Below are 22,358 nucleotides of genomic sequence, written 5' to 3'. Positions count from 1 at the left end.
CCGTCCGGAAGGTCCAGGGTCATTGCATCTCCAGGGCCTTTTTCCAAATAAGGGCGCACTCACGGATGCCACAGATAGGGACGTGGACTTGCCTTTCGGGGACTGCTACCCAGCCTACTTCGGCCCTGAAAGGGGTAATATTCCTATTGGTCTGTCACCAAAACCACCTCTGGGTAATTGAACAACAGTTCAGACCTGCGAAGCCGGGGGCTAGGCCTTGGGCAGGAAATGAATCTGGTGCCACTCTTTGACCTTACCACGAGCCAGCCCCATCAGCTTTTTCAAACAGTCTTTCCAACCTGAGACCACACGGCATGCACATCCCTACGGGTGTTTCGATAGTGCTGCATGTGCGCCCGGAACCCACTTACCTCCCCTTCCTTGCCAGATGGGTCCGTTCAAGTCACAGCCCGCAGAAAAAGTATGTGGCAGGGGGTGCTGGGGTGGCAGGACAGGACTGGGGTGGCAGGCGGAAAGAAGGCTGAGAGCGCGAGGGCCAGACACCAAGGAAGCGGCGCACGGGTCACAGGGGAAAGCGGCGAGGGGGTTGGCAGGGAGAAGCAGTGACGGACCGGCATGGAGGACCGCGGGCTGGTTTAGTTCAAGCCTCAAATGCTGCGTTCCCGTTCCACTATTCCTAGGAGCGCCACCCTCGACAGCACCCAGAGAGCGCCGGCTCACAGGAGCCCGCCAACACCGCTGGGCACTTGTAGGTGCGAACAACCAAGGGGAAAGGGGTCACGTTCAAAAGGCTTTAGACGTGGGGGTGGGGACACGGAAGGGTGAACGGGTTGGATCTCTTCGTGGGCACTACAGACTGTAGGTCCGCTCTGGCTCCGTCTACAGCTTTTCTCCGAGACCCGCACCCCCGGCTCCTGGCCTTGCAGCACCACCCCGTCCTCTCCCATCTCACACAGCCTGCTCCTCCTGGGGGGTCGTTCAGCCCCAGGCCTGTGATCGCCTCCCTGCTCACCTCCCTGCGCTGAAATCCACCATGTACTATGCAAGTCAGCTCAAGTGCTATTATATAAGGAAGTCTTTTTTATTTGCGTCAGAAAGACATCAACTAACTTATGTTACAATATATTTTTAACACAACTTTTGTGATTAAAAAGCCACATTTCAACAGAAGAAATGGGAACATGGGTCTATCACTCCTTAGGCTGTGTCCCACAGAGGGCAGCATCCTAGATATTTTCGACTGAAGAAACATCCAAACCTGCAGACAATTTCTGAGTTTGTCTGAGCCAAACTGGTGACAATCGCCAGGAAGCTAAGTCTCGCCGGACTGAGAAACGCTCTGCAGAACGAACGGCAGCTCTGCAGCCTATCCCACACGTCGGGGTCAGAGGAGGGGACGTCAGGGGTCACCTGAAGTCCACTGATGGTAGGTCAGGGAGGCGGTGGAAGGCAAAGAGGGGAAACCTCTGAGACCGAATAAAAAGTAAAATGAAGAGACGCTTGTTTATTGGTGGGTACAGGAGAGTTAATATTTAACATCACAGCACGTGGAGATGGCATGTGGGCAACGAGAGAGCAATGAGGGACTCTGTGGCCCCTGCTCTGGTGGGGGTTGTACTGCCCTGAGGGGTCTGGAAAAGGGGGTTATGTTGACTTTCCAAGGATGTGTGTGATCTTAGATGCAAAAAGACAACAGACAGGCTGACTGACGGTCAAGGCTGACTGATAGTCAAGGCTGACCTTTGTCAAGGAAGCTGCAGGCCTAGGCTGTGACTACATGCCAGGACCTTTTAGTTAGGAATTTCACATTCAGAACACCCTGTGTGTTTGTTTTCGGTCTCTGAGTTCTAGGGCCCGCGGCGCAGACCTCTCCTGGGCTTGTCAGGACTGTGCATGGCCCTTTTGTCCACAGTCATAACAGCAGCTGACTGATAATTATACTTTGACGTTCACAGCAAAAATTACCCGTTTCTAAGGGCACTAGAAAACAGTTTGAGATGAATAAGCCTCAGAGACAGATCCAAATATAAGGTTCAGAAGCCGTTAGACAGAAGGGAACTCGGAAAAAGAAGGGTCTGTCCATTTGGGAACCAGTGGCGTGCCCACCACATCCTAAGGATGGTGAAGCAGGAGATGAGGCCGGGGGCTGGGAGAAAGGCGGCTAGAGAGGGCTAAGCGGTGAGGATTTAGAGCCGTCACTGTGGAGTGTGGGAAAGCTGACCGCAACAGGCAGAAGAGACAGAGGGACAGCTGTGGCTCTCCAGCCAAATTGGTGGGGTCCCCCCAAGCAGGCATTTGCTGTTGAAAGGGCCTGTGGAGTGGGGCGACGCTGGGCTCCGGACCCAGCTCTGCCACTGACCCACCGGTTGGCTTCGGCAAGCTCTGCATGATCCCAAAGGGTCTGTATTGTAAGTTCTGTTGGCGTTGATGAAAACAAAGACACTGGCCTTGGCTGGGTAGCTCAGTTGGTTGGAGCACTGTCCTGATATTTGAGGCTGTGGGTTCGATCCCGGTCAGGGAAGAATCAAACAATGAGTGCACAAATAAGGGGAATAAATCGATGCTTCTCTTTCCCTTCCCTTCTCTCTCTCTCAAATCAATAAATGAAATGTTTAAACAACAAAAAGACATTGAAGTGCATGCCATAAGGATCCCTTTCTGCAATACACTGTTAGTTAACGTTCTCTCGACTAGTTGTACGTATGGTTCTCATTATTCCATCCAACTCACCAACAGTGTGCAGGATAAACACCTGACACGGTTCCCTGGCTGGGGGTTGAACCCCTGGGCTTTTCGCTTCTACCTCAGAGAAGCAGCAAAAACATCTGGCAACATCTTCCTTCTGGATGTCTGGTCTTAGGGAAAGGAAACGTAATGGCAGGGAATAAATCTTTTTCTTGTATGTCCAGAGCAGGGGCCACTTTTTATTTTATTTTTTTTACCTTTTATGCATTCGATCCAGTATCTAAATAAGAAGTCCTTAACACATGGGTCCATGGACAGGATTTTAGAGAGGGTTCATATAAACACCCGGAAATTACACGCCAACTGGTTTTCCCACACGCATACTTGCAAAAACTGTCTTTGCATTTTCAGGTATAGCCACAAACGCCTGTTCGCCAAATGGTTAAGAACCACTGCTCTAAGAATGTTCCTTTTCTGAAGCAAGTTTCTAATTAGCTACTGACGGGTCTAAGTCCCGTAGTGTCTCATGGCTGAGAGCCTTCACCCTTAGTCAAGAACTGGGCAAAGCCGAACTGCCGTGTACAGCTTAACCCGCAGCCTGAAACGCTCCACTGTAACACAGAACAAAAACACTAGCACAGGAACCGTGACGCTGGACCGGGGTGTCGGCGCCAGTTTCGACACGCGCTTCGCAGGCTTCACCTCCGTTGAGTCCAACTAGGTGCACAGTGTGGGGCACGTTTCTTCACCCCAGTTCACCCACCACGGGAAACAAACGAATGCAGGCTGTTGGGCAAAGGGTCCATGCCTCCTCCACCAACGCCACCCTCCTGGGCCGCAGCCAGGCGCGTCGCAGGTGACCACGTGGCAGGGCCACGAGGCAGCTCGCAGGGTCGAGGTGGCGGCGCCAGCTCCCCACGTGACGCTCTCCCAAAGCCACTCACATTTCCCGGACCACTGCCAGTTTCCTCGCAGCCCTGCAGCCCTGCACACGGAAACCAGGAGCCGCGGGATCACTGCCCAACCCCCCGTGTCCTGCGCGCCTCGTGTAGCACAGGTCCCACAGCCCCGCAGCAGGGACCGTGCGCGCGCGCGAACGCCTCAAACGCGTACGGCGGCCGACATGCGACCAATGTGCGTCAACTCCAGCCGCGGGCGCCGGCTCCCCGGCTGAGGCAGGCGCGCGCATGCGTGAGACTGGGACGCTCCTCCCGGAGACGGTTTCCAAGCAGTTGTGCGACTGCGCAGCGTGAGGCCCACTGCCCCCCCCGAAGGAGGGGCCGCTGACCGCAGCTCCGGCGCGCTTGCGCGGTAGCTGGACGCGGGCGTTTCTTTCCTCCCTTTTTCCGAAACTGGGTTCGAGGGGTAGATTCGACTTACAAAATGGCGGCGCGGGCCGTGTTCTGCGCGGATCCCCCGGCAATTTCCAGCTGAGCGGGTAGCTGTCCCCGTCCCTGCCGACCGCGGAGAGACGAGGCCCTCAGGGGGTATGGTGTTTGAGACTCGGGGCTTGCTGGTCACCGAGTCCTTCGAGAACCTCGGCGCGCCGGAAGCGGCCAGGTGCTCCCCCCCGGCGACGAGCCGCCTCTGCACACCCGAGCACCTTCGCCGCGCCAACAACCCAGCGAGTGCCGCGGCAGCCGCCCGGGAGGTGAGAGGCGGACCGGCTGAACCGGAGGGGACGGAGATGGGGACCAGCGCCAGAGCCTGGGCGCCGGACCTCCGGACGGCCGGGCGGGGGCCGGGGCGGCCTGGGGAGCAGAGCCGGATCGGCATACGGGACCTGGGTCTAGAAGGGGCCTGGACCCTGGGGAAGGAGGAGCCGGAATGAAGGACTCAGGCTGGAGGATGGGGCGCGCGGGGCGAGGGGGAAGCTCGGGAGGGTGGGGCGGGATGACAGCAGCCACGCAGTCCGGGGTTGTTTGTGATGTCGGGCCGGCCTGCTGGGGCTGCGGGGTGTCCGATCTGGCTAAGGCTCGCCCGGGTGCTGGGCCCTGGCGGGGGCCGGAGGCAGGCCGCGGCTGCCCTGACAAGGCCTTCTGCTTCACTTCCTCCGGTTTCTCTCGGTACTTCTGTCCCCTTCGCCCTTCCACCTGTCTCTTCTCGCCCACTTCGGCCTGGCTTCACTTTCTTACTGCGTTTCCAGGCCATTGATCTTCCTGTTGCTTTGTTCCTTTAAGAAAGAAGCAGTTTTGCACCCCCACCCCCACCCCCACGTTCGGTCTCCGGGGTCCAGCCCTTGTTCTCTTTCCCCTCGGGGCACCGCACCGTAGGGTTCGCGAGCGTGGACTCAAGTTCAGCCCCGCGGGCTGGGCAGGACCGGATGGCAGAGACCACATGCCCTCCCTCCAGTTACCAAGTTTCGATTTCCCACCACAGTGCTCCCCTGAAATCATCTCATCACTTGATGCCTTTTAACCACAAGCCCAGACGTTTTTTTCAAGTCCCTAGAAGAATAGCTCATAAGACGCCCAGGGTGCCAGGCCTTATTTTAAGTCCTTTATAGGAATGTTTTTTCCTCACCTTGCATAAAAAGTTACTGTCTGAAATGTCATGCTTTGAAATAAAATGAATTGAAGCTTGGCTCCTAATTCAAGTAAATTCTCTTCTTCCATAGTAGAACTTTTAAGGTTTGGAGGAGGAAGTAGTATTTTATATTGTGTGCTTCTAACAAAACTTGCTTCTTTAATATTTATTAGGCCCTTCCTCTGTTCCAGGCACTATTCTAGACTAAGTTCTTTGTGTATCTCATTTACTTTTCATACCTCCCTGTTCTAAAGGTGAAGAAACTGAGGCACAAAAATTAAATCACTTGCCCCTGGACTCCTGCAAGAAAATGGAGAACTGGAGTGCGGGCCTCTTACCGTGGTGGTTTTCAAATGCGCAGCGCCCCACATCACTGCTTCCCCCGCAGCTAGAGCGCCTGCCGCCGCCGGGCGGGTCCGGGCAGCGCGCAGCCCGCAGCCCGCAGCCCCTTGCCCTCCGGTTAGGTGCTGATGGGATGACGTGGTGGAAGATGACGGCTTGGCCGCGATGATTATCGCTTCCACTGTGCGCTTGAGTTAAGAGGTTAAAGTTGTACTTTATTACAGTGTTTGCACTTTCAGCCGCACCTCCTTTTTCCATTTAACGATAAGTTATTCACAATTAATAGTTAATAGCAACAGTGGCTATTTCACCTTCTCCCCTTTCTGCCCTCTGGTGGAAGTGTTGGTTACGGAACAGCGAAGTGGCCAAAGGAGTGCCTGCAGAGACCTAGGCTGGGACAGTTCAAGTTCAGTAAGGGGTTATGTGCAAAGTCCATTGCTGCTTTTTGTTCGGATTTCAAAAATTAGTAGCAAAACTTGGCCAAAGGTCTGTGGGGAGACTTTAAAAAAAGGATTCAAGGATTATTAGGATGGTATTCGAAGCTGAAAACTCTTGTGTAATTACAGGGGTCAGATTTTGGAGCACTTTGGAATGTCATCGTTTGAATTTTACTCTGTGGACACTGAGATATGTAGTTTGTGCCTTCATGACCGAGAAGTTCCAGAACGTACTCGGCCTCGTGGTGCTGAGGGCAGAGTAGGAGGGGAAAGACTCTGGGGAAGGGTGTGAGCTCCCCCCCTCCCCCCGACCTACTAGGCACGTTCCTGGCCAGGGGAGGGGGCGGAGGAAGGGGAGGGTTTGGGCCTGTTGAGCTGGTGAGTTAGGGCCCTCAAGTGGAGCTCTCAGTTGATGGTTTTTGTTTTCGAAGGCAGAGGAAACAACCTAAACGGAGGGGCAGGTACCGGCACCCTCTTTGGCCAGGGCTCAGGTCCTGGCAGAGACAGCACTGCCAGTCCCGTCGCCTCCCCTGCCTGCCCTGTGGTGCACTGCTGTGACGGGGTCAAGCTCATGGCTTATTTTTGAAGCGGCCATAAGTTCTCAGAATGTTAACCCATTTATATTAATTGCATTTTGAGCTTTTACACTGCAGTATGCAGTTTGCGGTAGTTAATGTTCGGTCTTGGGAAATGCATTCACCGCGGCCCATGGCCCAGGGAAGGGGACCTGTGCTTGGAGGTGGGACCAGTGCCTCGTTGGAAGTCCTGCCCGAAATGGGCTGCTTCTCTGGGTCACCTCGAAGAGAATTTTAAGTAGCAAAGAGGCTTTGTCTGCAGCAGGACTATGGTTTGCATGGAATAAGTTAGTTGAGCACTTCTTTACTATATACATACGGTATTTAAGATGTCAGGTTTTAGAAACGTCCGTTGAGGTGGCATGTTAATTTTCCCCGGAGAGGGCTGGTTAGAGCGGCTCAGAGCGCGCAGTGGGCCTGCGCGGGCCCGCCCTGCCCTGGGTCTGACAGCCGGGCGCCTGGGGCTCCTTCGTAAAGGTCTCCACTGTTCCTGGTGGTATCAGGAATGGTTTTATCTCATTTCATGCCGGAGCGAGTTTTAAAAGTCTCTGAGAATGATCTCTTGGTCTAGAAAAGCAAACGTTTTACTTCTAACCTTTTTACTTTTAGGGTCGCAAAAATGGCCAAAAGAATCGCCGAGAAGGAACTGACAGATAGGAACTGGGATCAGGAAGATGAAGCAGAAGAGGTAGGACAGTTTCCCTGGGGCGTTTCCCACTGTTCCCCAATGAAGACTCGGTTCCTCGGGAAGCCTGTGTAGGTGAGGGAAGGCCTTTCTGAGGCCGCGCTGCACGGGAGTTGCAAGGTCTCCCCGCCTGTGCTCCTGTGGACGCTTGTGAACTGCATTGAGGTGCCTTGCCCCCCGCCCCAGTCCCTGCCCCGAGTCCCCGCACGCTCCACTCCTTTGAGAAGCGCCCGGCTCCTGAGCTGCATGTGCTTGCGGCACTCCGGACGCGTGACTCCGTCGGGGCTGAGGGCCAAGTCCGTGACCGTGAGGTGACCCCGCGGAGTGGTGTCCTGCCAGCCGCCCTTCAGATTCCTGGAGGGTCAGGTCGCCTCGTGACGCTGATCTTCTCGAGACCAGCCTTACTTCCTGTTCTTGCAGATCAGAGACCCCCCCCCCCCAACAGTGGCATTAATAGGAGTAGAATTTAGGGTGGCCTAGTTTCGTTGCCATCAAAATAAGAATGGTCCTCCCTGGGGAAATTTTTTTTCACAGAGTAGAGCACAGCAGGTTGGTGCGCCCAGGCCAGCCTGTAACCAAGCTAGCCTTTCAGGTTGACAAAAGTGTCAAGTAAAAAATTAAAATTAAATGAAAGAACCTTCAAAAGTGTTTTTGAGCTTACTCTTAGAGTGCTGTTCTCTTTCTGAGTCTGTTTCCTAGTAACTAATATTTTTTCCTTTGCAAATACAGGTACACATACGGTTAGGGAAGTCAAAATCACAGACACGCTAATATTTTAACACGGCTTTTAACACACCTAACTGACGTGGTGCTTCTTAACCAAGACTCTGGTCACCGCGTATTTTCCGGGTCTTGCACACAGCTCCGTCCCAGGCCTGGCGAGCCCCAGGCTACCATATAAAGGTTTGCTTTGGCACTGAAATATCTCGGGAATGAAAGGAACTCCTGTTTGGGCAGATCCACAGGAATGAGCGTGGAAGGGCGTTCATTCCACGTGGGCAAATGTGACCGAGTGCTCCCTTCCAGGGATGCGGGGATCTCTCCGTGAAACGTTTCCTGAAGTAACTGTGGAACTTTCACAGAAAAGGTTTCACGCGATCCTGTGGGGTGGAGGGAAGGAGGAGCTGGAGCCACAGGTCCCTGGTGCGCTCCTCATGGTGGGCGGAGCGCTCGGGCGCCCTCTGGAACGCCTCCAGCGGCCACTTCGGGCCCCCGTGCCTCAGTGGTCTCATGGACAATGGGCAAGTGGTCAGAGCTCTTTTAAAAAGAGTGTGTGTGTGTCCTCCACGCAGATTTCGTTTTGGAAAGCGGCAGTGGGGCGGCACTAGATCGGGGCGCCTGGGTGTCAGAGCAGCTTGCCTTTCGTTAAAGCCTCTGAGTGCAGGGGAAGCGCCCGGGGACCGCGCCGCGTCATGGGCACCACCGCCTCGGCGGGCCTGGCCTGGCCGGACGTCCACGCGCACAGTCTTCTCTCTGCGCTTCAGGCCTTGGGTTCGTGGGCCCAGGGCCCTTCCGACTCGTCGGACTAGCGCTAGAACGGACAGATGGCAGACATGAGCTTTATCTCAGTGTGCCCACGCTGCCAGTCGTGTTACGGCTGCTAACAGCACTTGGAAACCGGCCGGTGCTCGGTCAGTTGGCCCGGCCCGGCCTTTCCTTCAGTGTCCGCTGTCCTTTCGGGCCTTGTCTTGCTGCCGTTGAACTTGTGTGCTCCCGCAGGTGGGGACGTTCTCGGTGGCCAGTGAGGAGGTCCTGAAGAACAGAGCCATCAAGAAAGCAAAGCGCAGGACTGTGGGCTGTGAAGTGAGTATTTCCCCCAGCTTTCCTCGGGCGGGGGGGGGGGGGAGTCAGCTCGGTAGACGCTGGTGAAAGCGCCGGCCCCACGTGTGCGTCCTTGGTGTGGTCCCAGAAAAGGGTGAACGCGACAGCCGGGCCTTCCCGGGGGCTGGCCCCGCTGCTGGAGAAGGCAGAACGTGGGCCAGTTGTCGAGGGAGGGGGTGAGGATGGCTGCCCGGAAGGCCAGAGACGGCGTGTCGGGTAGGTGTGAGAAGGGACAGGAGAAGCTGTTCCTGGAGTCCCACTCGACCTGCAGTCACGAGGTGGGGGAACCAGCAGTCAGCCCCGCCCACAGCTCACAGCCCTGCCGGGCGCCGGGCGCTGTCCTCGGCCCTGCGTGTCTGGCGGCCCGGACGTCTGCTGGGGGCGGGGTGCACCTGCACAGCCACTCCTGCTGCCGTGGCTCTTTTCAGATTTTTTATTTAAAAAGAAATTCCAAGTTCTTTTCTTGTCTAGCCTCATTCGGAAGACTGGTACTTAGTTGGATGTGGGTGTTAAAGTCAAGGGAGGTTCCATGGAGGAAGGGCAACTTGTTAGGGAGGAAATGGCTGCTTTCTGTTTGGGAATGTGGTCCCACGGCCCCGGGCCTGCGGGGCGGAGCTGTCTGGGCGGCTGCTCGGGACAGGAGCTGGGGCGAGAGGTGCTCGCAGCCCTGGGAGCTCCTAGAGGCGGGGGGAGCTCGGCCACACAGGTGCCGACAGAGGCCTAAGGGGAGTTCTCCAGGAGGATGGGGCCCCCAAGGGGAGATGGCCTCAGGAGAGCTGGCTGAGCTGTGGGCTGAACGGGGCGGAGAAGTAGAGGCCCCGCCAGCCTCAGGCCACACTCGGTGGAGGCGGGGGGCGGGGGCGTCCTCGGCTGTTAAAGGAAATGGATACACGTGGATAAATAAACATACGTAAGTATCCACATGTGGATGTTTGAAATCCACAGATACATGCAGCTACAACTTTTAGCATCAGATTTCTGTTAGAATTTGCGCATTCGAGGAGTTAAGTGTTGTGTGATGACACGCTTAGATGCTGAAGCGTCGCTCTCCCCCGGGAGTGGGTTTGCTCCTCTGCCCTGCAGACCCGCTGGGCGCTGGCGAGCAGTGGTGGGCGGGGGCGGGCCAGAGCAGGGCGTTTCCGTTGCCCTGGAGCCCAGGTGGACATCCGGTTCAGCTTTTTAATTCCGGTTGTGCTGAAGGTCTCACTCCTTTTTTCTTTTTTTAAACAAGTGGCTTTTGAATTTTTGCCATGATTCTAGAACCTGTTTGCTGTCAGTAATTTCCAAAACACCTATAAATACCATGTGGCTTTTAAACATCACGCAAAATAAAAGGCTCTGAAGAGCCGCCTTTCCGGGTTCTTTAAAGTAACAGTTCTGTGTATTTTGGACTTGGAATCGTCAAAAATCAAATTGAAAGCTCAGAACCTAAGCTATATTTATTACATGTATTAAAAGTCATACAAGTTAAGATTTGGCATTCTTTGCCAAGTTTTGTTGCCACGAGTTTATCAGCTGTCTGCAGCTGTCGGAGTTCCACAGATGTGACTGAACACTGGTGGTTTTGAGAACTGTGCAGTGGCGTGAGGCTGACCGGCCCGTTTAGAACAGGAAGGGTTTGCAGGGACAGTGATTTCCCCGTGAGGTCACGACGGTCATCGTGTGTGTGGGGGACCTGCAGCTCATGGGCTCTCCCGGGCTCCGGAAGCCTGCCCCCCGGGACCGAGTCCTGGGGGTGCCTCCTCCAGCCTCCCTGGCGTCCCTGGTCTGTGCTCAGCCCCGCCCCCGCCGCTTCATCGCAGCCTTGGGTGACGAAAGGGTCTCACAGGAATCGTCCTGACTTGGGCAAAGCACAGTAAACTGAGGGGGCCTCTCTCCGAAAGTTCTCGGGGACAGAGAGCAGCAGCTTCACAGTTTCCTGGGAAGTGCCAAGCGTTCCCGAGGCTTCGGGCTTAGAGACGGGACCAGGCGGCGGCGGTGGGAAGAGCCCGCTGGAAAGACCGGTGGGGGGAGCAGCGGGTGGGCGAGTCAGAGGGAAGGGCTGCCTCCGGCCTTCTCGGCTGCAGAAAATCCGGCCGGAGCGGCAAAGCCACCTTCCAGGGGTTTGTAGGCTGAGAGCAGGTGGGACGCTGTGGAACTGGTTAGGAAACTACAGGTTAAGTGGGTAAAGTACTGTCAGTTTTCCTAACTGGACCTTTGTGCAGCCTCGTTAGTCTGATTGTCGGTGAGCCGTAGGTGCACGGAAGATAGCTAGCGTGGGGCTCGGTCGTGCGGAGAGCGTGTGTTCAGTTCTCACGCCGAGTGCTGGGTCTGCCATCACCGCGTTCACGTTCTGACCTTGGGTGTCTCGCTGCCCTTGTCCTGACTCGGACAGTCTGGGACTCTTCCCGGGGCAGCCCCCGTCAGCAGGGCTGTGGCTGCGAGACCGCTCGGCCCCCTGCTGGGCTCCTCCGCGCTGTCCCGCCACGGCGGCAGTGGCAGCACGCACGTGCTTCTTGGTTATGGAACACTGTCTGATGTGCGCCCTTTCTCTACATTTCAGTCTGACAGCGGGGGGGCCTTTAAAGGCTTCAAGGGTTTGGTCGCCCCTTCTGGAGGAGGAGGGTTTTCTGGATTTGGTGCTTGTACCGGATCAAAGCCCCTGGAAGGACTGTCCAACGGGAACAGCGTGACCGGCGCCTCCCCCTTCTCCGGTGCCCGGGCTGCCCCCGAGACCAAGGCGGCCTTCGGTAAGTCAGCTCCCCTCCCCCCACCGACACCCGTGTCCAGGCGACCTGTGAAAACTGAGTTTACAAAGATGTTTTCCTTGTACTTAGCGTAGGTCCTGGGACTGTGTGAGCAAAAGCTAAGGGGGAAAGGGAAGGAAGTTCATGTTGGCTGTTCACGGATTTGGGTAGAGCACAAGCTTTTGAGCCAGAATAGGCCTGGGTTCTGTTCTCAGCTCTACTGCTTGCCAGCTCTGAGACCTTGATAGAGTTCCTTCACCTCTGGGCCTTCGGCTGGGCAATGAGAATGACCCTCAGCTGACCTAAGGGTCAGAGGGGGAGAGGAAGCTCTGGGCAGGGCCTGTGGAGGCTTGCCCTCCTGGCCCCTGGCCCCGCGCCGCCCGGACACCCAGGGCTCCTCCCGCGGGCGCGCGTCTTGCCCAGCAGATGTCGGTTGCCTGGTCTTGTTTTGAGAGGCGTGGTCAGAGTTTTGGGGATTCGCAACAGGGAACGGGGTTGCGGGCTAGAGTCCCGGGTTCTTGGAGGCGATTGTTGGGATTGTGCGCAGCCGGTTGTTGGAAACGTGCCCCGTTTCGTGTTCGTGAGGCAGGGTGGCTGGTGTGAGCGAGACGGGCACTTCCTGTTGCGGTGTTGACGGCGCTAGTGTACGCTCTGTCCCACAGTCCCAGGGGCTGAGCTTTACACTAACAGTGTTTGACAGTTCCGAGTGAGGTGGGCATCCTTTTGAAGGAAAAGATTGTTTCAAAATTACTAACACAAGCCTGTAAGAGATACTGCTCTCGTACAGTTTGTTTGGATTCTTGTGACAGCCGGATCCTAAGTATTAGATGCGCACACGCTTCTTGAACTGTCACGAAACCGGGGTGTGATGGAAGCACAGGATGGGAGGAAGGACATAGAAATGTAGGTGACTCAGTCAAGTCAGCTTCTGTGTAAACCTACAACTTGAATTTCCTGTAGGGTCTGTTGCTGCAAATGGCCCCGTCTCCTTGGTTGATAGTAAGGTTTCAGATCCCAAAACCAATGGTGACAGCCAGCAGCCCCCCTCCGCCGGCCTCGCCCCGAGCCCCGCGCCCCACGGGAGCGCCTACCACAAGCAGCTGGCGGCCCTGAACTGCTGCGTGCGGGACTGGATAGTGAAGCACGTGAACGCCAGCCCGCTGTGCGACCTGACGCCCGTCTTCAGGGACTACGAGAGGTACCTGGCCGGCATCGAGCAGCAGCGCGGCGACAGCGGCGGCAGCGACCCCGTCAAGGAACCCAGCAAAGTGTCGCTCGACGCCCAGCCTCCTGCCCCGTTTGGTGCAGCCAAGTCACAGCAAGAGTCCCCATTTTTGTTCCCTGGCGACAGGCGGGAGGAGGGCACCCCCGAGAAGAAGACAGAGGCCGTGCCCGAAAACAAAGCGGACCCGTCGCCCGGAGCAGCAAGTGCCTCGTTTAATTTCGGCAAGAAGGTCGACGGTTCTGTGTTTCGCTTGTTAAACTCGAGCCCCCTGGCTGGGTTTTCCCTTCCTTCTGGAAACTCCAGTTTATTTGGCAAAGACACCACCCAGAATAAACCAGTTTCTTCGCCGTTTTCCATTCAGACGGCGGAGAGGCAAGCGGACGGCGGCAGTGCTGACTGCAAAGGTGAGCGTCCGGCTGGCCCCGGGTCCCCGTGGGTCCTCGTGAGCCCTGCGCGCGGCCCCTTCCAGCTGTGTGGGGTCCTGGGCCAAGTCGGCCAGCCTTTCTTTATTTTACGTTACTTTTCTTTAAAGTATATTCTTTTTTTTTTTTTTTAAGATTTTATATATTTATTTTTAGAGAGGGAAGGGAGGGAGGAATGGAGGGAGAAAGAGAGAAACATCAATGTGCGGTTGCTGGGGGCCATGGCCTGCAACCCAGGCATGTGCCCTGATTGGGAATCGAACCTGTGATGCTTTGGTTCACAGCCCGTGCTCAATCCACTGAGCTACACCAGCCAGGTATTTTATGTTACTTTTTAATTTTTATTTATTGATTTGAGAGGGAGAGACATCAGTGTGTTATTCCACTTACTCATGCATCGTTGGTTGATTCCTGTATGTGCCCTGACCAGGGATCGAACCCGCGACCTTAGTGCATCCAGACGAGGCTCCGACTGCTGGCCGCTGGCCAGGGCTTGAGGGGCCTCTTTGAGCCTCTGCCTCCATATTCACACAGTGGAGCGAGGCCTATTTTGTGGGGTCGTTATGAGGAGTAAGAATATAGAAAAATTAAGAATATGAAATATTGTGGCTCTGAAAAGTATTGAACACATAGCTTTGCATATAAAAAAAGCTCAGTAAATTAACATATGTTGAAAAATTGTTCTCTATTCCACTGAATTGTTTGTATTTAGGAGATTTGGTTATAAATAAAGTCCCATAACAAAGCAGTGACATTAAATTTAAAAGGTGGACTTTTCATAGCCAGGGGAAAGACGTTAAATGTCTTCCCAAGACCTATCCGGGTTGCACCCTCCATTCCAGAAGTTTCTGCTATGTGCAGTGTCAGGGTCCCCAGCGAGGCGAAGAGTCTGGATCGTAGTCCCAGCCCCTCCACCCCCTCCGCGGCTCTGAGCTCTCTGAGAAGGCAGGGCTGTGTCACCAGCCCCTTCCTGCCTGGTGGCTGGGAGCAGCGGACCCCGGTGCAGGGTGTGGGTGCAGGGTGGGGGCGGCAGGGGTGCCCCTGTCAGGTGGGAGTGACATGTGGATCCGAGAAGGGAAACCACAGTTGGTGGCACAGTTTTTACAAACTGCGTTTTCCCCTGGAGCTCCACTTCGTTACTGTCCAGCCCGTGCTCCGGCGGGGGCTGTCGGGGCCCACCGTAGGTGAGGGTCTCCGTTTGTGCTTCCCCTCGGCCCTGGGCAGGATGGACGGGGAGCGGCCGAGGCTGAGGCCGTCCCAGGGACGCGAAGCTGGTGCTGGTCGGGGGGCGTGGCGTTGGCGTTGAGCCCTCGCCTCTGCAGGAAGGCCCCCCCTCCGTAAAGCACTTGGTGCTCACCTTGTGCCTGCCACCTCGGGTGCACCAGGAGGACGGGGGAAGCTTGTCGAAGCCCGGAGGACCCAGCCGGGGGGAGGGGGGGGGCCGCTCGGAGAACGGGGCTCTCTCTCCCAGAAGGGGGCGCCTTCCCTGGATCTGGGGCTCGTGCGCGTGCCAGAGCCGTTTTTCCAGGGGCCGCTTTTCAACTTAGGGTTTGTGGGGCTGCCTTTCTCTTTGGGGGGTGGGTGTTTGCATCTAATGCGGGGTCTTGAGAGCTCCCCTGTGCTCGGGGCGCTGGTGGGCAAAGGAGCAGGAGGCGCCGTGGCTCAGCGGGGCGTGGGGTTGCAGAGGCCTTTGAGGCCAACGAGGCTTCAGTGGCTTATTACCCTTGGCCTGGAGCTGATTTCGCGGGCGGCTCGGACGGCTCGCCCTGTGAACACCCTTTCTGCTTCCCATCTGACTGGTGGTGGCGTCCCTTGGTGCGGTGCGGGCGTAGTCACAGGACATCGGGGGTGAAGGTGTCAGAGCCTGTCAGAGGCTGCAGTTTCCCAGTGGTGATGGGAACGCACGTGAGAGCTTGTTGCTGGCCCGTGTGCCCAAAGCCCCCGCCGTCAGAGGTGGGCGTGAGGAAGGGTTTACTGGTCTTGAAGGTGCCAGCCGAGACAGTGGGGGACCAGTCCTCAAATCCATCCTCAGAAAGTGCGGAGTTCGCCTTCTCTTAGGGGAGGGGAGGGGAAGGGGGAGGGGCTGGAGGAGATGGGCGCCCGCCCGCAGGGGTTGGAGGGAGACTGTGCTCATCGGTCTGCTGACCCCCGTGGATGTGAGTCGGTCCGGAGGTTCCTGCCGCTCTCCGGGGAGCAGTGCGTCCGTCCCCCGCCTCCCGGGAGAGGCGCTTTGGGGCGAGGGGCTGCTCCTGGGACACTCCAGCCTGGAGCGGAATTGCTCCTCGGTCAGCGCGTCCGCAGCAAAGCGGAGTGGGCGCTCTGAGCCCGAGGCCGCAGAGCAGAGCCGGCGGGGAGGGGATGGGGTGGGAGAGGCCGCGTGGGTCACGCTCTTACGGGGTGACTGAGTTTCTCCTTTGAAAGTTTGCGTACACAATTATAAGCAAGGATGTTTTGTCATTCCAAGGCTTTCTACAGGTTAACAGTTGTTTTAGAAAAGTATGTTCCCATTAAAAATTGTTCTCATTTTTCACAAAACAATGAAAATCCAGTGGGCGCATCCCCACCCCCAGAAAACTTGGTGTCAGCTCACATGAAATGTTTAGGTTGAAATGGGGGGTAGATAACAAACTTCCTTTGTCACGGTTTCAAGCTCTTGGTTTGAATCTTGCTGAGTTGGTGTTGTTTTTATGAAAGGTGGAGATGAGGAAGAAAATGATGAGCCGCCCAAAGTAGTGGTTACAGAAGTCAAAGAAGAAGATGCTTTTTACTCCAAAAAGTAAGTGCTACTCAGAGGGATCCACTCAGCGACTGAGTTTCAAACACGGGTGGGCTTCCGGCTGGAGGGTGCTGGGGCGACCGTCCCGCAGACTTCCCGAGCACCCCGTCTCTCGGCACTGGGGCCTGCTCTCGCACTGCAGCCAGGACGGCTTCTCGGAGGTCCCTGCTGGGCGGAGCCTGCCCTCTCCTGCCCACGCAGCTCTTTTCTGCGTTGGAAGGGCGATAGCTGGGCCTTTTCTCTGCCTTCCGCCCCCAGCTCCTCTGCCTCCCCCATCCCTTTGTTTTCTCCTCCCTCCTCTTCCTCCTCGTGGTCCCCCGGGAGGGAAGTCCCTGTCACTGAAGGCAGGTTCCGCTTCTGCTCTCATCCGGAGGCGTCCCTGGCGCACCTGGGTCCCCTCGCACCTCTGCACACTCGTCCCCTCCCAGTAAGGGTGTGAGAGCACTGTCGTCCCCTCGACGGGAGCTGCTTCGTCCTTCAGCGTACTCGGGTGCCGTGGGTCAGCACTCTGATGCAGGTGCCAGGGTGCAGCTCCCCGCCGCGTCCCCTGTGGGTCCCCTGTGGGTCGCACTGCATGCCCAGCGCCCAGGTCGGACCCCTTCCGGCAGCCTCGGTCCGGCCTGTTTGTGTTACGCGCGAGCTGCCGCTGTCGGACGGAAGCAGGGGGCGGGAGGTCACCTGCTGTCAGGTTCTCACGGCAGTGAGAAGAGATTAGCACTGTTAGCACGCGCTTGCTGCAGACCGTCTTTGCCATTTTGGAAGCTTCCCTAGATGTAGTTTTCTAACCGGAAATGTTGGGACTAATGAGTCAGCAGTTCCTGTAACACAAATCGTCGTAGCCCGTGAGATTTTCAAGTGGCCATGACTTCTGAGAACTTTTAAAAGAAGTCAGCCATTCTGTTGCCTGTTTTTAGAATTTGATCACACGGATGACACAGAGGAGGGCCAGCTGAGTGTTCTTTTCTAATCAGAGTGAGCGCCGATTGGGGCGCAGTGGCTTCGGTCGGGCTGTTGGTGGCCGCAGGGGCTGGGAGGCGCGGCGGCCGGGAGACGCCTGACCGCGCTGTCGTGGATCAGGGAGACCGGGAAGTCGTGGGAGCCCAGAGGAGAGCTCGGAAGCGGGAAACGGGGGGGGGGGGCCGGGGCAGAGCGTGGGTCCTGTGCTGGTCCCGGTCTCTGGGGGCCGGGCTGGGGTGCAGGGTGCTCGGCCGAGGTTTTGGCGGACTCGAGAAGGGGCGGGTTTGAAAAGTGATATTAAATAATGTGTCGTGGGACACCATGCCCCTCCCCTTTCTTGGAGAATAAATAAAAACTTTATTCTCTAAAAATAAAATCATTGTTCCATGGGGCCCGCTGTCTAAAACCGTGACGAAACGGGAGGGGCTCTGGACGAGGGGTACCAGCTGCTCCCGCTCTGGGCGTGCCTGGGCCGGTCGGCGGGGGTTCTTCTCGGGCACCACAGTGCGCACTAGAAAACCGAGACTCGGTTTGTCCTCGTGTGTCTGACGGTACCCGTTCTTTTCCTCCGCAGGTGTAAACTATTTTACAAGAAAGACAATGAATTTAAAGAGAAAGGCGTGGGCACTCTGCATTTGAAACCTACAGCCAGTCAGAAGACGCAGCTCCTGGTGCGAGCAGACACCAACCTCGGTGGGTGCCTCCTCCCACGGTCGGCGCCAACCTGTCCTGGCCACTCGGCCCGCAGCGCGCACCTGCCCTCCCCCCGCCCCCTCCCCCCCGGCCTGGCCCAGCCCCTTGGGCCGTCGAGCGTGCGCATGCGGTCTTGGGGGAGAGGGGGTCGTTGGGGCGGACACACCCTGTGGGGCGTCCGGGCTGCCTCGAGCGCCGCAGGGACGGTGTGTGGGGCGTGTGCACTGCGGCCAGCGCGGTGCTCATGCCCCTTTGTGTCAGACTCGTTGCCGTCGGGCTGTGCGTAAAGTGGACAGTTCAATAAACACACGAGGGGATTAGTCATTTAAAGGAACCCTTTCTGTATAGCAAATAGTCATTAGTCCGCCCCTCAGCCCATGCCCCAGCTTGGCCCTGAAAGCAGCCCACCGAAAGGAGGGGAGTCCGGGGCAGGGGCGGGCAGATCTGGGGGGGGGCGGCGGGCCACGCCGGGCTGGGCTCAGAGTGAGACTTCCGGACACTCTGTCTTTCCTGTGAGCTTGACTGGTGTGTGACCTGTCACGGTGGTGCCACTCTGACCCAGTGGGCCGTGGCGGCCCCTGGGGACACTCGTCTCTCCGCCGACCACTCTCCCGTGCGCCTCTCGGTGGCGACTCCGGGTTACGCTGGCTGCTGCTCCTTCGGGACAGGAGTGGGTGGGCTGCAGGGGCGCCGTGGTCGGCGGAGGCGGCTCCTCCGCAGCCAGGTTGAGCCCCAGTCCCGCCAGTGGCCTTGTGGGCCTCTCAGGACACCGTGTTGGACCACACCTGCTTTCGTGACATTCCTGTGGCCCCCGTTTCCGGCCCAGGAAGCGCGTGGCCGCGGTGTTCAGTGTTGAGCCTCCGATGGCTCCGTTCCCACGGAGCGCCGGCCGGCCCGTGTGACCCGGGTGCTGTCTTGCAGGTAACATTCTGCTGAACGTCCTGGTCCCTCCCAGCATGCCGTGCACCCGGACGGGGAAGAACAACGTGCTGATCGTCTGCGTCCCCAACCCGCCCGTGGACGAGAAGAACGCCGCCAGCCCCGTGACCATGCTGATCCGGGTCAAGACCAGCGAGGACGCAGACGAGCTGCACCGGGTCCTGGTGGAGAAGAAGGGCGCCTGAGGGCCCGCGGCCTGGGGACCCCGCGCCGCCGCCCGCTAGTTAGCTCTCCTCCTCCTTCCGCTGACGTGCTCGGCACTCTTAGGTGACTTAAAACTTTTGTGAGGAAATCAGTATGGCCAATAAACCTTTAACATTTAGTGTCAAGAAACTACTCTGCCTTCTTGAGAGCTATCTGAGGTGTAAGATACGTTAGAGAGCAATTTCGGGAGAGATTTTACGTTCATTTACTAAACCAGCCACAAGTGAATTCTTACGGACTGAATCAGGGTACCGATTGGATCTGCAAAGGCTTTCCGGACCCGCGGTGCGGGCGAGGCCTCTGGCGGCGGAGCGCCCGGGGAGCCCGGCCCGGAGCCGCCTCCCCCCTCCGCGGGCCCGGCTGATCTGCGAGGACAGCGCTCTCCCCACGTGAGCCGCGCCGGGACCACCGGCCTCGCTGCCTCCGAGCGTGCCTTCCTTCCGGGCTGCCTCTGCATCGGGGGCCGCGCCTCCCCTTCTGCGTGGGGCTGCTGGGCGGCGGCCACGGGCTGCACCCTGGAGGCTGCTGCCTGGGACCCAGGACCTGCGGCTTCATTTCAGAAGGAAACCCGTAGCTCGCTCTTTGGTTTGCAGTTGTGTTCAGAGGTGCCGTCACTTGTGTACCCACCCCCCAGTGACAGGCGGGGGGATGGCCGGGAAGGAGGTTTCAAAGCACAAGTGCCGTGGCGCTGTAAACCGCGGGCGTGAGCCCCGTGACGCCGAGTGGGTCGGAGGGAGAGCGTGCACGGAAGGCAGTGAGTGTGTGTGGTCACCTGCACCGGGGCCGCCCGGTGGGCCTCAGAACTGCTCTCTGCTCAAGTCCCGGGCGCGCTCCTTGTACACGAGCCGTGGGACTGCGCCAGGAGGCACGCGGTGTGGCCGTGCAGGAGAGTGGGGTGCCGAACGCTGCCTCTCACTCCCACGCCGGGCTGCTCGGCGTCCGACCTGAGGCCCCCGTTGGTCAGGACGTCCCCGGGAGGGGGAGGGGCCGGGGTGGGCCGAGAACACCGGGTGTCTCCTCCGACGTCAGGTCCCCGGTACTGGCGTCCTTGGAGGACCGGGCGCGGGAGTTGCTGTGAACTGCAGCGTTGGGGTCCGTTTCCAGGAACCTTCGGTGCCGGCAGCGGGTGGGGGGGTCTTGTTCAGTCAGGCTCAGGGCCGGTGCCTGGGGGCTCCCACTCGCGTGTTCCGATCTTCGGCACGCTTCTCCTGACTCAGAAAGGAGGGGTCCAAGCAGTTGTAGATAGTGCAGGTGCTTTTTAAAAACTATGGCTTTTAGATGTAAAGGGGGCAGGGAAACTTAGGATCAGATGTGTTTACCATGAGATTCTTGCCCGAGGCTGTTTCTTAACGGCGACGTGAGCGTGGGGCCCAGAGTGGGTGGCCTCGGGTGAGCCCACGCGGAGCGAGTGGGGTCCGCGCTGTTGGGTGTGGGAGCCCGAGGGACGGGCGGCAGAGGTGTCTGCTCGTGCTCCGGGGAGTTGGGACCGCTCGTGTCCTCCTGCTGCAGGTGGTTGATGATGAGCACGGGGTCGACCCTGCCCCTGCCCCGTGCATCCAGGTGGGTCGGCTCACCCAGCTTCTGGAAGGACGAGGAGGCGGGGCAGACCGGGACGGGTCCGGCTCAGCCGCCCGTGCCCGTCCCGCGGGATGCAGACCTGGGCAGGCAGGCGCTCCAGGCCCCTGCAGCGCTCGCCGCTCCGCCTGTGAGCCTGGGCCTGAGGCCGGTGTGCAGCTGGGGGGCTGGGGCGCCCCGTACTCCCCGTGCCTGTGGTTCCCCCCTCTGTCAAGCAGTGACTGTGTGGCTTTTCTTCCCAACATTCCCAGCAAACTCGCTGCTAAGACTCACTGTCACAGTGAAATTACAGGGGAAAATGTGATGTGTAGACCACAACTCAAAATGTGACGTTCTCCTAGAACGCTTGCACTTGGGAATCGGGTGGTGCCCACTTAAAAGTGTGCACTGTTGCGCAAGGGCCTCCGGATGCACGGGTGTTCTGCCAACCCCACGTCCTCGCGTGGTGCCGGCGGAGGGCCCTTGGCCCCGGAGGGCAGGGCGGGCTCACGTGTTCTGCCCCAGCGTGCTGACTGCTCGTAACAAAGTGTCAGGTCTCCGGAAGGGCTCAGTGTGGGCCGAGACCCTCACCTGTGGTTGGAAGACCTATAACGTGGGCCGCATGCGGGGCCCGAAGGGACGGGGACCTCCCTTCTGCCCCAGATTGGGCAGGGGCACCTCGCTGAGCATCCCGGTGGGCTTTCCTCGAAGAGGCGTGTGTCGGTCCCCCCTTCCCAGCATTCCCAGCGGGCGACACGTGGGCCGCGTGCCGTCCTCCTTGGCCAGTTCCTGGCGGGAGGCGTGTGCCCGAGGCTCTGCGGCGGGTGTTCACGGTGCACTTTCCCTGGAAGGGCCCGTCTGGCCGCGGCGGGTCTGGTTTTCTTTCGCAGCGACTGCCGCACCACTCCAGTTTCCAAGTCGCCCTTCACGACGCTGCCTGCCAGAACGCCCACCCGCCGTCCCGCCTTCCTGGTAGTTCCAGCAGCGAGTGGCTCACGGGGAGGGCCGGTGTGGCTTTGTCTTAAAGGTCAGGGGTCCTGTGTTCTGGAGGTTGGGTAATCCTTCCGGAACAGTCCACATGCAAGCGCCGTGCCCTCAGAGACGTTGGAGACGAAGCGGCTCCCTCCCACACGCCAGTGTCTGTTCTCGTGGGAGGGAGACGTCGGAGCAGAAACGGGCTACCCCGTGGCGGCAGCAGGCGGAGGGGGGAGCCCGCCGCGCTGGGCGTCCAGCCTCGCAGGGTCCCACGGGAAGGACTGAGCAGCCTCCTTCTGCGGGCACAGTTGTAACGGAGCCGGAACACTTCCTAGCAATCACATGGAGAAATTGTGCGCTTTCTATTTTAAAGAGGAAACTGTTTTTTAAGTACTTGAATTGTCAGACAATGTAATTCCATTTGTATTAGATTTCGAATGAGCCCACTGAGGAAGTGGAACGGCCCAGGAAATGTGAATAAACGACCAGGAAACGAAAGCCCAGCGTCTGGCCAGCACCTTCTTCCGCGGCGCCCCCGGTGGTCACGGCAGGCTCTGCAGGCGGGCAGCAGGGGCCCTCTTCCCAGGCCCATGCGCCCGCTGGTGCAGGCCGCTTCCAGACTGCGGACCGGGAGTTTGTGGGGTTCGCGTGGGGACGAGCTAGAGTGGGAGTAGCAGGGCCTCCGCCGGCTGCTACCTGAAGCGCTGTGGTGGGCATTTTACGTCTACTACCCGGTCTTGTCCACGCGGCGGGCCGCCCGAGCACGTGGGCCCTGGGGCGGGCGTTCCGAAGGACGGAGTCTGGGAGTGCTGTTGCCTACAGGTCAGAGTAAGTGGACTTGGACCTGTGTCCGCA

General features: G+C 58.2%; 1 protein-coding gene across 1 annotated transcript; it reads left to right on the top strand.

Annotated features, from left to right (window-relative positions):
- The first annotated feature begins 3,956 nt into the window (after nucleotides 1-3,956).
- NUP50 (nucleoporin 50) lies at nucleotides 3,957-22,001 on the top strand. Its single transcript, XM_045834899.1, has 8 exons — nucleotides 3,957-4,297; nucleotides 7,136-7,214; nucleotides 8,931-9,014; nucleotides 11,575-11,761; nucleotides 12,719-13,387; nucleotides 16,100-16,181; nucleotides 17,713-17,831; nucleotides 18,753-22,001. The coding sequence occupies exons 2-8, from the start codon at nucleotides 7,146-7,148 to the stop codon at nucleotides 18,953-18,955; spliced, it is 1,413 nt and encodes a 470-aa protein (XP_045690855.1). The 5' UTR covers nucleotides 3,957-4,297; nucleotides 7,136-7,145; the 3' UTR covers nucleotides 18,956-22,001.
- The last annotated feature ends 357 nt before the right edge of the window (nucleotides 22,002-22,358 follow it).

The sequence above is a fragment of the Phyllostomus hastatus genome, unplaced genomic scaffold (assembly GCF_019186645.2).
Source record: "Phyllostomus hastatus isolate PE091 unplaced genomic scaffold, TTU_PhHast_1.1 phas_contig_198, whole genome shotgun sequence".
Taxonomy (NCBI): domain Eukaryota; kingdom Metazoa; phylum Chordata; class Mammalia; order Chiroptera; family Phyllostomidae; genus Phyllostomus; species Phyllostomus hastatus.
The sequence above is the reverse complement of the archived record's forward strand: the minus strand, read 5'-3'. Positions and strand labels throughout refer to the sequence as shown.

Coding starts and splice junctions, on each gene's coding strand:
- NUP50 (XM_045834899.1), top strand. CDS start 7,146: ATGGCCAAAAGAATCGCCGAGAAGGAACTGACAGATAGGAACTGGGAT. Junction 7,215..8,930: donor AGGAAGATGAAGCAGAAGAG/GTAGGACAGTTT, acceptor GTGCTCCCGCAG/GTGGGGACGTTCTCGGTGGC. Junction 17,832..18,752: donor GCGAGCAGACACCAACCTCG/GTGGGTGCCTCC, acceptor GCTGTCTTGCAG/GTAACATTCTGCTGAACGTC.